Genomic DNA, 15397 nt, shown 5'->3' on the forward strand with positions numbered 1-15397 from the left:
CGGAGAGATGGACCTCGTCAAGGGAGGATTGATCGTCGACGGTGTCGTCGACGAGCTCGTCGTCAGAATCATCATAGCTGTCGTCGTCCTCGTCGCTGCCGTCGACGCTATCTTCGTCGTCATTATCGTCGACGTCGAAGATGTAAACACCATCGTCGACGAGCAGGGAACAGGTACCTTAAACGGCGACGAAGATACCAATGCAGCCGCCGTCGACAAAGCTGCCTTCAACGGGCCCGTCGACGGAGCTGTACCTGAACCCAAGTTCTTTTTGGAAGTTGTCGTCGACGTACCAGATGATGATTTCATCGTCGACGGACGTGGTTTCTTGTCCGATCTTCCTTCCTGAGGGACAGCAAAGGTTTCTTGAATCCCTTCTCCTTTTCAGATTGCGGAGAAGCAATAGAAAGACTTTTCTGTACCTTCTTAGATGACTGTGTCTCCTCAGTCTGTCCCAGCCTCTCCTTTACACCTCGGTGAGGAGATTGTTTGGGACTGGGCCTTTCAGACCTATCAGAGGTCTTTTGTAAGGCTTTAACAGGGGGCTCAGTAGAAGTTGAAGGGGAGGACCTACCCCTTTTCTTGGATCTTCTGGAGGACGCAGCTGAGGAAGAATCCTCACTGTCAGATGACAAAACCTCCTTGCGTGACTTTATTTTCTGCAACCAAGTCAACAAGCGGCCTTCCCTGTCTCTCAAGGTCTTCGTAGAGAATGTTCTGCAGATCTTACAATCTGTGCCCTTGTGATCTGGGTACAAGCAGTAGATACAGTCTTTATGCTTGTCCTCAACAAACAGCCTCTTCTTTGAACAGGTAGCACAAGCTCTAAATAACGCTGCCTTCTCTTTGTCAGACATAGTAAAGTTGAAGAAATGGAAAAAATTCCAAACTGAAGAGAAATCTGAGCAGAGCTCAGTGGAGACTCCCTAAGCACAACGTGCAGTAGAAAATCTGAGGCTCTGAGACTCTCTCAGGAGGGTTCTATGGGGTGAGGCTATTCTGATTGATTGTTGCAACATTATTGGTCTCTTTTACAAAAAGAGGCGGATAGGTTACAAAATGAGATGAGGCCTAGGCCTATCTTTTCTCTTTTGTACTTACTGCTATGGTATTATTCTATTACCGAGGCTCCCATTCCGACGACGGGGGAATGATACAAAGCATGGGAATCTATGAAAGTCCAATACTGGGGCAATTGAATGTACTTCTTCAGTTCTATAAGATGTGTGGCAGCATAGAGAACTCTTTACAGATTGACGAAGACGAAATCGTCTACCCCTGCAATCAGGACATTGCTGTTGTCCAGGTTGGATGCACTAATACTTTGTTTGCGATTCTCAAATATATTTTACATAGGTATGGCTTCTCTGGTATGCAATCTGTCGAAGATATTCAACACAATTCAGGGTGGACCCTATATTGTTTGGAAATGTTGCTTTAATTCCACTCCTAACATTTCCTCAAGGGATGAAGCCAGGTGCTTAAGATTTTCTCTTTATGTACACATATTACATTTGAGTCTCTAATGGCAGCAAGTTCAAGTTGTTGGTAAGCAATCCTACCTTCTCAACACTCCCCTCTAAAACAACTTCCATGGCAATGCACTGTGGGCCACCTGCATTGACTTCCAGCTCTTCTTTTAGCCTATAAAAAGTGATGAATGTGGAGGATAAAAGACCAGGGAAAATGCAGTCAGATTTATATACGGCAAGAGACAGAGTAGTGGAATAAAAATGACACAGCAGAAACAAGGAAGGGAGAGAAAGCAGTCAGAGGGAATTAGAGAAAGAGAGATTAAAAGAAAGGGAGACAGGACGTTGGCACACGGACAGGGTGTGCAAAAAAGAGAGAATGTCACTGGGATTTAGGTAAAGTATGTAGAATAGAGAGAGAAAGTGAGAGGGAGATTAATCATATGTGTGTAATAAATGAATCCATTAAATCATTTAAGCTTTGTACTTAGATAGAAAAAACTGGGCAGCTGTAATGTAGGGAAACACTGCAGACTTTCCCATGCAATATGTACTGAACTGTCTTTTACTTTACTTAACAAGCAGTGTCAAAGTTTATTTCAGATTACGAAAACCCATAAAACCATACAAAATACATTCAACAAATCAATCATCACCAATTCAGTAAAGAGTAATAAAAATACATAGATATGGTATGCTATATTATGCTTTACTTAACAAACCAAATTAACTAAGTGTACAAACTAGAATAAAAGTCAGTGGTGGCTTTTGATCTTTGAATCTGGTGGGAAGTAATACTTGTCTTGAATGAAAATTTGCTTACCTATATGAAAGGTAAGTTACAATTCTATTACGGACACAGAGGCAAGCATTATGCTATTCTGACTTCGCTTTAAATACAAATTTTCCAAACAGCGGCCATTTTTTTAAAGTTAACAAGTAAAGAAAAACTACTGTTCCCAGAAAAGCTATGGAACCATAGCAAGTCCATCTTCTAATCTATGCCACTGGTACCAATATAGTCCACCTTCTGTGTCTAGGGCTCCCACTTTCTTCATGTGAGTCACGCTCAACTGGAATAATTATGCATCATTTCATAGGAAGAGAGGAAACCCGTAAATAAACATTCTGAACAAGTCTGTCATTATAAGAACTTCCAACATAAGCGGAACACAAATCGCCATAAGTAACATGTGAGCCTGCAACAGATGCGATTCAGCAAAATATCATCATGCTATTAGTTGTATTTAAGATTGCACATGAAAGCCTTACTTACTGTCAAAGGGGAGGGTGCGTGCTCAATTGACCACTGGGGGATAATTCATGCCTCTGTGTCCTTAATAGAATTGAAACTTAGCTTCACTGTAGCTGGGAAGATTTCCATTTTATGTCAGGACCGGAAGCAAGGGTTATGCTAGTTTAATGCTTACTTACCACTAATTATGCAACATCCAACACCGTTTTGAAATAAAACCTCGTGAAGGTGAAGTCCACGCCTCTCTTGTTGAGTGTGCCCCAAATGTCTTGGTATCAATATCAGTCTCTTGCATAACCCACACCCCGTTTCAAAGTCCAAATCTCCCATTATGTCCGTGATAACCAGTAGCATTTGGTGGCACTATCTGCCCATGACTTAGAGAGGAGGAGCTAAGCATGTCGTGAAAGCCCTGGCAGAATACAATGTTTTCCTTTGTTTCCTTTAATCTGCCAGGCTATCAGCTGCAGGGAATCCTCAGTAACCATTCTGTGAGGTGTGAGATCCGGACTCAGAAGAATCTGAGGAAAGAGGGGGAGTTGGATTGGAGAATCCCAGAAAAATTTCCAGAAGGACCGGAAACCATACTTGCGATCTCCACCAGGGTGTCACCAAGACCACACCTGTGTGCTGACACAGTGTCTGTGCCAATATTAAGGTGATCATTGAAAAGGGAGAAAACGCATATCCCTTCTCCTGGGACCAATCCCTGAGAAAGGCGTTGTTGCCACTGCTTAAGGATCAAGTCTCCAGCTAAAGAACTGGGACAGCTGGTGGTCAAGCCGGGACGCAAAAAGATCGATCGAGAATTGGCCCATCTGTCTCACAGTTGTCTGAAGACCTGCAGGTTCAGCTTCAACAAACTTTTATCGTGAAAGTTGCAGAAGTGCCAATCCGCCACTTGGTTCGACTGACCCAGAAGATATTCCGCCTTCACGGAGACCTGATTCTCCAGCCATAAATTACAAAAGTTAATTGCCAAGTCTGCCAGGGCTATCGACCAGGTACCTCCCAAGTGGTTGATATAGCGCACCATGCAGATGCGGTCCATCTTTAGTAGAACACAGGATTGGATCCTGTCCTTTGTCTAGCAACGCACTGCAAACAAGCCTGCTAGGAGCTCTGAACAGTTGATATGAAAGCTCTGTTTGGGTGGTGACCAACTTCCTGCTGTGGAGAATTCCCCACATTGAGCGCCCCATCCAGAGTGGCTGGTGTCAGACTCTATTACCAAGTCAAGGTGGATCCAAAGAGAGCCCTCCCTTTCCAGGCCTCCGTGTGGGCTAGCCACCAATCAATCTCTTCTTTTGCTTCGTCCGATAGAGGAACTGATTGGAAGCACGTAAGACCCTTGCGTAGGTGATGGGCCTTCAGGCGCTGGAGAGCCCTAGAGTGCAGAGCGCATGAGGAAATTGCCTGGATTGATGAGGACAGAAGACTCACCAGGCACGTAATCTAACTGAGAGAGATCTGAGGCTTGTCGGAGGTCTGTCATAATTCGTATCAAATCTTAGCGATCTTCCAAGATGAAAGGCTCCGAGTGGCTGTGGTAGAGTCTATTATGAACCCTATGAAAATTTCCTGTAGAGCTAACATCAGGAGCAACTTCTTTTCTTTGATTGCAAAGACCAACACCTACAATAGGTTCACTGCAGCCCGGAGCTGCCAAGCAGGCTTTTGGGGGCATTGGGCCAGTAGGAGGATGCCATCCAAATAAACAATGTGTCTTATCCCCTGGGCCCGAAGGAACTCTATTGCTGGTTTGAGTACCTTCGTGACACACCATGGGGCAGACAACAGTCTGAAGGGAAGGGTAGTGAACTCAAAAGTCAGGGCGCACCAGACAAATTGGAGAAACCGACAAGAAGACAGGAATAGTTAGGCAGGCGTCCTTCAGATCCAGACGCACCATCCAATCCATGGGCAGGAGAACATCTTTGAGGAGATGGATACCCTCCATCTTGAAGTGGCGGTATACCACCCACTCGTTGAACTCTCTGAGATGTATTACTGGTCACAGCCCACCATCGGCTTAGTCCACTAAAAAGATGTTGCTGATGAAGCCAATGGGATGTGTAAAGGAACGGAAAATGGCTCTTTTTTGTAAAAGTTCCTGTACCGCCCTGTCTATGAGCTCAGTGGCTTGCTGGGAGAAGCACATGGGACGCGGTCTGGAGTCCTGATACCGAACCCCATAGAACTCCATCTGGAAACCTTGTAGAGTCTGTAACACTCATGTGTCTCATGTAATGGAAGACCAAGCTGGGAGAAACAGTGCTAGAGGGTCCTCTATGCTGACCCGGGCAGAAGAAATTACACTTGCCGCTGCCAGTTGTTGCCTTAAATCTGCCTCTTCCAGTGAATCGCTGGCATCTCGTGGGGAAGAAGTTTTTGTAGCGAACATTGCCATTGTCCATGCCCAAAGCCTTGTGCCCTGGAATGGGGTGTAGGATAAAAGCGGCCGGAAGTCCTGCTCCTACCATGACCAGCCCTTTGGAAAACCGTGGGGTAAAAACATGCCTGATGTTAGTTTGGGTCTTATCAAGAGATCTGAAGGTCACCCCAAACTTACCTAATTCCTTCACAAATGGGTCAAATGGATGACGCGTTTCAACCACCATGGGTCTTGGTCACATGACCAAAGGTCAAACTTATGAGTTTTGCACGCCGTCATGGTTGATAAACATAAGCAAATGACTCTGAGCCGGGAACTGTAGGGTATACTTTCACCCTTGTACATAACATAATAAAGACATATTTTGCTGGTACAATGCACATATTGAATACAATGCATTGTAATTTGCGTATACATGTAATATTCCATGCTACCTTTATTGTATAACATTATTGGTGTAAGTAGCCATTGGCGCCTATTGCGCAATTGTGTTTCAATGAATGCTACAAAGTGTACTCGCTACCCTGCTGGCCAACCAGGCAACCCCATCAACAATCATATGAGCATCACTGAATTCTCACGCTCGAAAGTTTCAACCAATCAGGTTGCCCTGCCATCTAGAACACCCCTGTGAGAAACTCCATTTCCTCACATTTTCATTGCACAAGTGTAAAAGGTACACCCAGAAAAAAAGAGAGAAATGTGAGGTGTCTCAGGGGAGGATGGCTGGTTGCAGGTGAACCCTACGAAAGATTCCAATACTTAAGAACTACAGATACAGATAAGTAATTTATTTTCTTACTCCTGTATTTGAACTTTCATAGATTTTCATTCTTGAATCAGATTATAAAGCAGTTATGAAGCACATTTTAAAATAGACATGAAAAATATATAGCTGCATATATTTATTTATTTATAAAATGTATATAGCGCATAATCACCCCGGGGTCTCTAAGCGCTTTCCAGGTACATAGTACCACCCAATTCTACAGCTAATAGTCAAGATTTACAGCACACCCCATGCTTGCTGAAAAAGCACTGTTTTTAATTTCTTTCGAAACGGCAACAAGTTGGATTCTTTGCGCAATTCAGTGGGTAGATTGTTCCAAACAGCTGGGAAGATGTTAGAGAAGGCGCGACCCCCAAGGGTAGATAGTTTGTAGCGCGGTTGAACTAACAGAGAGGCATCTGTAGGGCGCAGCCGTCTGCCGGGTTTGTATGAGCTTTGATGTAACTTGGCGCTTTCCCATACAGGGCTTTATGCGTGATACAAAGCCCTCTGTTTAACCGGAAGCCAATGAAGTTCACGCAATAAAGGGGAGGCATGCGATCTCCGAGGTTTCTTAAAAATCAGCCCGGCCGCATCATTCATGACAATCTGAAGACGGTTCAACTGTTTTTGAGGGAGCCCTGCATACAATGAATTTCCATAATCCATCCTCCCTAGGATCATAGCAGAGACGGCACGTCTTAAGGTGGTAAAGGACAAGAGTGAGGAAATTTTTCTAAGTTGTCGAAGCAAACCCACACAAGTGCCCACCACCCCAGAGACTTGTCTTTGCAATGACAAGCTACCGTCAAGGGAGATACCCAGACTTTTTACAACTACTGCGGGTTCTGGAGGTGTACCCAGATCTTCTGGCCAGAACCGATCGCTCCAGGGGTTGCCTGCAGTTGTAATTGGCAACACCTCTGTCTTGTCCGGATTGATTTTCAAAGAGTTCAGAGACATCCAGTTAGTAGTGTATCTTAGGATGTTCTGCATTCTTTCATGTGCGTCCGGACAGTCCTCCATTTGTATTACGATCTGGGTATCGTCGGCATAGTTATAAACTTGACAGTCCATCTGGTTAAGGGCCGAAATCAGGGGTTGCAAATAAACATTAAATAAAAGGGGGGAAAGGGCAGAGCCCTGTGGGACACCGCAAGTAATTGGCAATGTAGTAGAAGACAAGTCTGCCAATTGAACTCTCTATATATCAACGTATATAGCTATACAGACATATATTGTAATGAAACAAGCATTGGAAATGCAATAGGTCTCGCATTAGAAAAGTTGGAGTTATTGGTCTTGTAAATGACATATTTTATTTATTTGTTGGTTTTTAAAATTGCTAAATTGATGGCTTTGTCATTTACAATGCCAATAGTTATAACTTTCGCGAATGTGACACCTATAGCATTTGGAATGCAACATGTTTTGTATTTACGTGACTTAGATGGCAGCTCTGGTCGTTAGGCCACATCTCTAGAGAGCAGGAGAGTGCAGCAGGGGAGAGAAGCACAGCAATGCAATAGGTCTCGCATTAGGAAAGTTTGAGCTATTGGTATTGTAAAGGACACATTTTTTATTTATGTGCTTGTTTTGAAAATAGTGAAATTAATAGCTTTGTTATTTACAATGCCAATAGTTTTATCTTTCGCAAATGTGACACCTATTGTAACACAATATGTGTTGTGAGGGTGAGTGAGGGTGAGGGGTTGAGGGTGAGGGGTTGAGGGTGAGTGAGGGTGAGGGGTTGAGGGTGAGTGAGGGTGAGGGGTTGAGGGTGAGCGAGGGTGAGGGTGAGTGAGGGTGAGGGGTTGAGGGTGAGGGGTTGAGGGTGAGTGAGGGTGAGTGAGGGTGAGGGGTTGAGGGTGAGTGAGGGTGAGGGGTTGAGGGTGAGGGTGAGTGAGGGTGAGTGAGGGTGAGGGGTTGAGGGTGAGTGAGGGTGAGTGAGAGTGAGGGTGAGTGAGGGGTTGAGGGTGAGGGGTTGAGGGTGAGCGAGGGTGAGGGTGAGTGAGGGTGAGGGGTTGAGGGTGAGTGAGAGTGAGGGTGAGTGAGAGGTTGAGGGTGAGGGGTTGAGGGTGAGTGAGGGTGAGGGTGAGGGGTTGAGGGTGAGGGGTTGAGGGTGGGTGAGGGTGAGTGAGGGTGAGGGTGAGTGAGGGTGAGGGGTTGAGGGTGAGTGAGGGTGAGGGTGAGTGAGGGTGAGTGAGGGTGAGTGAGGGTGAGGGTGAGGGTGAGTGAGGGTGAGTGAGGGTGAGTGAGGGTGAGGGTGAGTGAGGGTGAGTGAGGGTGAGGGTGAGGGTGAGTGAGGGTCAGGGGTTGAGGGTGAGTGAGGGTGAGGGTGAGTGAGGGTGAGGGTGAATGAGGGTGAGTGAGGGTGAGGGGTTGAGGGTGAGTGAGGGTGAGGGTGAGTGAGGGTGAGTGAGGGTGAGGGGTTGAGGGTGAGTGAGGGTGAGGGTGAGTGAGGGTGAGGGGTTGAGGGTGAGTGAAGGTGAGGGTGAGGGTGAGCGAGGGTGAGTGAGGGTGAGTGAGGGTGAGGGTGAGTGAGGGTGAGGGTGAGTGAGGGTGAGGGGTTGAGGGTGAGTGAGGGTGAGTGAGGGTGAGGGTGAGTGAGGGTGAGGGTGAGTGAGGGTGAGGGTGAGTGAGGGTGAGTGAGGGTGAGTGAGGGTGAGTGAGAGTGAGGGTGAGGGGTTGAGGGTGAGTGAGGGTGAGTGAGGGTGAGGGTGAGGGGTTGAGGGTGAGTGAGGGTGAGGGTGAGTGAAGGTGAGGGTGAGCGAGGGTGAGGGTGAGTGAGGGTGAGGGTGAGTGAGGGTGAGTGAGGGTGAGTGAGGGTGAGGGTGAGTGAGGGTGAGGGGTTGAGGGTGAGTGAGGGTGAGGGTGAGTGAGGGTGAGTGAGGGTGAGGGTGAGTGAGGGTGAGTGAGGGTGAGTAAGGGTGAGGGTGAATGAGGGTGAGTGAGGGTGAGGGTGAGGGGTTGAGGGTGAGTGAGGGTGAGGGTGAGTGAGGGTGAGTGAGGGTGAGGGGTTGAGGGTGAGTGAGGGTGAGGGTGAGTGAGGGTGAGGGGTTGAGGGTGAGTGAGGGTGAGGGTGAGTGAAGGTGAGGGTGAGCGAGGGTGAGGGTGAGTGAGGGTGAGGGTGAGTGAGGGTGAGTGTGAGGGGAGATGTATATGGGCATATAACGAGAAAGCGAAAGTGAAAGAACAGGTGATGTGGAGGACTCAGAGGTAATCAGAACGGAGCCGAACGCAGAGGAGATGGCTTCGAGCTCCAGTACAGGTAGAGAGAGGAATGACAAGGACACGAGGGCAGCTTGGGAAGGACTTCTGCTGATTACCTTCAAGTACCGTCTTCCACTGCCAAGTAAACTGCTCTCAGGACAGAAAGGGCAGAGGGGGAGCATGAAACAGAAGACAGGTATAGTGACTAAGCAAAGGGCAGGGCGACAAACAAGAATAATGATCATACGGATAGGGGTTCAAAGGCGGCAAGGATGAGGCTCATGAAATTACGCGTTGGCAATTTGGATAAATACATTAAATGATTACGTTAAACAGAGTAGGCTATAGCCAGAGAGAGGAGGCATGCAGGGAAAGAAGTTAAGGCAAGAGGGAATCCAGGCCAGACTCTCCTGCTCTGGATTCATAATAGAGTGTGAAGAGGGTTATTAGATGACGTGCAATATTAGGATGTAAAACTGTTAACAAAAAAAACCTTTAGAAATAAACATTTTTACGCAATAAAGTGCTATAGTAGTTTGATGCACTAAAATCACACTAACGCTGCTATGATTGGTTCCTGGCAGTGCTCTTTGCAACCAGACTGGAGATGCATATGAAGCGGTACTGATTCTCACAAGAATGAAAACTGGTCTAATGAACAGACTATATGTTTACAGACTCATCTATGAAACAGCAACTTTGTTACCCACAAAAACATAACTAAAACAGACAATAGGTCCAGGTCATTGTTGAGATTGCACACAACAACTTAAGACACCGAAGGGGAGACACACGGCGGGCAGGGGAGGGGGCGGAGCGGGGAGAGCGGCATGAGGGTGTGAAGCAGCCGGGGCCTTTGAAGTGAAGCTAAGCTTCACTTCAAAGGTGTGGGAGGAGTGTGGCTTTGGGAACAGATGGCGATTTGATGATGTGCACGCGCATTTTAGGTCAATGCGCTTGCGCATTGACCTAAAAGCGCACGGGCACAGCACCAAATCGCCACAGTTAGTTAAACTTTGTTTAAAGCCCTATAGTCTCGCTTCTCTCAATGCGCATGCGCATTGATAGGTCACGAGACCTAAAAAAGGACTGAAAGGTCAGGTCACATAAATACTATATTATACAAAGCCAATTCTATGAACAAGAATAGGAGGTGAAGTAAAATTTGCAGAATCAGTAAAGGATGGTGGGAAGAAAGAGGCAAGCTCAACTTTACTGAAAAAGATGTTGCAGCACTGCTTGACTCACTGCTGCATATCTACGAACCACAGATTCCAATCAGTAATGTCTGGTAAAGGTGTGTGTATTCTTCAAAGTAGTTGCCCGGCAGATGTCCTGAAGCGACACACCACAAACAGTGCCGTAGAAGCAGATACAGCTCTTGTAGAGTGGGTGTGCACTGACGTCTGCAATAGCTTGTATGCAGCTTGATGACAGTAGTGAATCGCGCTGGATTTCAATCTGGCAATGCTTTGCTTGAAAAGAGGATGACCTTTCCTTGTTGCGCTGCAAGACACAAATAGTTGATTAGACTTGCAAAAACCTTTGGTTTTATCTAAATACAATTTTAAGCTCCACCTCTTAATGTCCAACAAATGAAGTGCTCTTTGGGCTGGCGTTGTTGGAGCTGGAAAACATACTCTCAGAATAAGCGGCTCATTTAGGTGGAAGTCTGAAGGGACTTTAGGAATGAAGTTTGGATTGAGCGAAGGACTATTTTGTCATCCTTAAATTGCAGGTAAGGGTCCTGAATGGTGATGGCTTGAATTTCACTAACTTGTCTGGCAGATGTTAAGGATACAAGGAGATCAAGCTTCCAAGAAATTAATTTTAAATCTGATTTGTGAATGCGTTCAAACAGGTGTTTCATGAGCTGCGAGAGCACAATATTCAATTGTCAGAGAGGCAGAGGAGGTCTCATTGGTGGAAAGACTCTAAATAGGCCTTTGAGGAATTGTTTCACTATTCTAGCAGACCACAATGAGGTTGAAGCGGACAGCTGCCAAGTGGACTTTGATGAAAGCATGAGCTAATCCTGATCTTGCTAAGTGTAGGATATAAGGAATATTCTATTCAGAAGATAACCAGTGCACATTAGCTGGCTGGCACCATTTGCAAAAACGTTTCCATTTAAAGCAATAGGTTTTGGTAGTACTCTCTGCCCGGGCTTTAGACAGAATTTCTCTGCAGTTTGAAGAAATGTTCAGGTGGGCAAACTCATTGTGCCCAGGAGCCAGGCTGATAGGTGAAGGGACCTGGGATCCGGATGCAACACTTGCCCCTCAGACATTGTAAGAAGAGTTATCAGCTTCAACTGGATGCAAGGTCTTTCCGAGAGAAAAAGGAGCTCCGTAAACCAATGCTGGCGTGGACAGATCAGGGCTATGAGGATCATCATCTATGGTTCGGCTTTCATCTTCATGAGGAACTTTGGGAGGAGAAGAATGGAAGGAAAGGTGTATGCAAAGATGCTGGACCATGCCATCGAAAATGTATTCCCCCATGATCCCTGATGGTGAAGCTAACTTGCGCAGAATTGGTATTTCTTGTTCTGAGGGGTTGCAAAGATGTTCCGCTTGCCCCACTGCAGAAAGTTGTTGTTGAGAGTTTTTTTATCCAATTCCTATTCGTGACAGGGTGATTTTAGCCTGCTGAGTGTGTCTGCTATTGTGTTCAGCTTTCCGGGGACATGGTCTGCCTGCTAGTGCACACCCCTTGGCAAATTCACCACTCCCAGATACTATGTGCTTCTTGAGAGAAGAGACGTGACATTGTGCCGCATTGTTTGCTGGTCTAATTCATCATGGTTGTATTGTCCATTCAGATGAGCACCATAAAATTCCTTATCCTTGGAAGAAAAGCCTGCAAGGCTAGATTCACTGCCTTGAGCTCTAGCAGACTGACAAGTCAGTGCAGACGGAGCTTCTGTCACCTGCCATTGACCTGCAGGTCTTGGAAGGAAAGTTCCCCATCCTTCTAGGGAGGTGTCGGTTGTTATGACCAGTGGAGAGGGTACTTAGGAAAGACAGGCCGACTAACAAATTTGTCTGTTTCGTCCACCATGCTAGGTCAGGAGTGGTGTAGTTGTTTTCACAAATTTTATTTTATTTCATTTTTTACATTTTCCGCTCATATATGAGTGTTATACTGGTGTGAACTTCAAAGTTAATTAAATCACACAAACATTGTAACCCAGTGAGGTGTTGATGCACTAAAAACGAACAGAATAATGCATCTGAAAGAATGTCTTTGTAAATAAAGTTTCATATTTGTTTAGTTTTCAGGCCCCTGAAGAAGGGCCCAACGGGCTCGAAATGCATTGGGCATTGGCTGGAATCAAAAGAAAGTGTTGCTAATTTTGTTTATGTATAAATGAAAAGTTGAAATTGTTGTTATTGGTGTTGAGACCATTGAAACACAAGGATCAAGCTTAAATTGAAGCAATTTTGTGTATGCATAATAAATGTTGTTGCTGATTAGAAATGATGATTGTTTTATCAAGAAACTGCACATTTAAATATGAATGTTAAAATAGGATATGTTTTGATAAAGTTGAATTAAAAAATGGTGGAAGAAACACACTAGCAACAGTGCACAGAGGTCGAGTGAGTTGAACTTGAGATGGGAAGTCATCAAAAAAGCTGCCACTGGTGCCAGGTACTTAGTGAATATTTAGGGGGCAGACTTCAGGTCAAAAGAAAGGACCTTGAACTGGTAATGGCTCCCAGCTACTGCGAATCGTTGGAACTTCCTATGAGATGGATGGATGGGGATGTAAAAATACGCATCCTGAAGGTCGAGGGTTGTCATATACTCCCCTTGGTTCAGGAGCAATAGGATGTCTTGCAATGTTATCATCCGGAAGGATTGTTTTTTAAGACAGGTCTTGAGATTTCTGAGGTCCAGAATTGGTCACCATTCTTTTAGTTTTTTGTGAACCAAAAAGAAAAGGGAATAGAATCCTTTCTCCTGTTGTGATGCAGGAACCTTTTTATATTGCCCCTTTCCTGAGCATTGAGATGACCTCTAATTTGAGAAGGTGTAGCTGTTTCGGAATAGAGAATTGGGGGTGATGTGGATGGAGGGGTTTCGATAAATTCTAGTGTATGGCCAAACTTAATTCAATTCACGACCCATTGTTCTGTAGTTATGTCCTGCCAGCAATGAAGATAGCTGGATATTCTTCCTTCTAAGTAGGGCGGGGAGAAAGGAGGAATATCTGGAGCCTGTAAACGGTTATTAGCGATGCCCTGTGTCCTCTGCTTGGTGTCCTGCTCGACCTCTTGTGGCAGATCTATTGTAGGCTGCTTGCGGTGGTTGGCGTTGAGAGTATTGGGGATAAAACTTGTGAGGAAGATGAATGAGGGGTAATGATATTGTTGATAACCTGAGCTTTAGGAGGGAAGACCCGATCCTCGGGCACCCCAAAAGGGCAAATTTCTATATTGAAGCATCCCTAACGAATTGGCCCTATCTGTGTCTGTCATAATTGCTTGGAGCGCTTTGTCCACATGCTTGCCAAAAAACGCATCCCCATCGAAAGGGAGATCCAGTGTTTTGTTTTGGACCTCTGGCCTAAAGGAGGTAGCCTTGAGCCAGCCGTGCCCTTATAACACTGCAGCACCACAAATTTTCCTGAATGTGGTAGTGGCAAAATCTATTACACAGTAAATCACCTCTGATGATGTGCATTCTCCCTCTGTAGAACTTTTTTGGCCTCCTGTTTAATATCCTCTAGGAGCTAGTCTAGATACGGAACGATGTCGGACCATATGTGGTGGTCATATCATCCAATACCAGCAAGGGAATCTGCGGCCCTAACAGTAAGGACCGACATGGATGAAAACCGCTTCCCAATATTATCAAGGCACTTACCTTCCTTGTCAGGAGGCAAAGTGATTGGTGCCAATGGATTCTTTGATCTACGTTGAGCTGCCTGCTAAATGACAGAATCGAGTTTTGCGTGCCCAGTTAAACATGCAGGGCTATCTTCTGTAGCACTTTATATCCAAGCGGCAAAGGACTGTGGCAACAGTGGCTGGATGCTTCATGACTTTTAAATCCTCTTCCCATATGTAGTTCACAATGGGCATCTCTTGTACACTCTTTTTAAATGGCTCCTAAAATTCATACAAAAAGCAATCTGTCTGCTTAGCGGGCATGGGTAAGTCAAATCTCTTTGCAGCTCTTTCGAGCAGGTTATAAAAAACCCCAATATCCTCAGGAGGAGAATCCACAGGAGTTGAAGAGAGGGATGATGGCGTAGGTATCAAATAATAATCCTATTCTGCATTGGTGTCAGGAAGCTCACCCTCCTCTCTATCCTCATCGGAAGTTGCAGGATCTTGGAGAAGAGTTACTTCCGGAGAATGTCTGTTGCGGAGTAGAAGGTTGCATGGATGGAGATTTTGAAGGCGAGGTAACCGGTACTGTTATTATAGAAGCTGGAGGGAAATGCCTTTTGGAATCTGATAGCATACAGTGCAAGTCAGCCACTAATGAGGAAGGCAAGCAAACGATCTCCTCTTAGTATTGCTGTCGGTATTGCTCCTGAGAAGGGTAGTAAGCCTGTTCCTGATATTGTTCTTACTCGTAATCATCTTCCTAGTACTTTACATGGAGTTTCGATGGGCTGTGCGCAACTCCAAATGGACCGCCATCATCTGAGTCCTCCTCTTCCAACAGGTGGATTGGCAACAGTGGTGACACCTTGCTTGGGGAAGTGTGCCCAGGTGTTAAATGCCTTATTTTGTCCCGTTTATCATTTTTTCCGCTTTTTCTCTCATCGACGGTGTCTTTCGACAGCATTGCCAATGAGGGCAATGACGAGATCTTAGGTGTCGACGACGCAAAAGAAAGCTCCGCCGATCAGCATGGGAGTCATGGACCTCATCGTCGTCATTGTTGTCGTCAAAATCGTCGCCGGTGGAATTGTCTTCACCGACGTCAACAACTTAGCTGTGGAAATTTTCTGTGTCATCAGTCTAGAGACTAGGATCGTCATTGAGAATGTCGTTGTCGAAGTAGGTGACGCTGTAGATAAAGTAGTCACAGGGCTAGAGGCAGTTGTTGTCGATGTTGCTGTAGATGTTTTCACCGAAGACGATTGTCTCGTCGATGGGGAGATGTTTGGTGACGTTTTTTCAGTGGATGGCACAGAAGATGGATTTAAAAAAAAAAAAGCTATACCTTGGTTGGTGGTGTAGGTTGGTCAGACTTAGCTTTTTCCAATCTTTTATAGGAGATAGAAGGTCCTTTTTTTCCTGTCGCTTTTCATGAGGAGATTTTGAAGG

General features: G+C 45.6%; 1 protein-coding gene across 2 annotated transcripts in view; it reads right to left on the reverse strand.

The window, feature by feature from the left end:
- LOC144785836 (synaptonemal complex central element protein 1-like) overlaps positions 1 to 15397 on the reverse strand; it is a 265320-nt gene that overhangs the window by 31618 nt on the left and 218305 nt on the right. For both annotated transcript variants that reach the window (XM_078664681.1, XM_078664682.1), the window contains exon 12: positions 1563 to 1644. In XM_078664681.1, coding sequence (XP_078520807.1) covers positions 1563 to 1644 — 82 coding nt within the window. The remainder of the gene's footprint in view (positions 1 to 1562; positions 1645 to 15397) is intronic.

This window comes from Lissotriton helveticus, chromosome 10 (genome assembly GCF_964261635.1).
Source record: "Lissotriton helveticus chromosome 10, aLisHel1.1, whole genome shotgun sequence".
Taxonomy (NCBI): domain Eukaryota; kingdom Metazoa; phylum Chordata; class Amphibia; order Caudata; family Salamandridae; genus Lissotriton; species Lissotriton helveticus.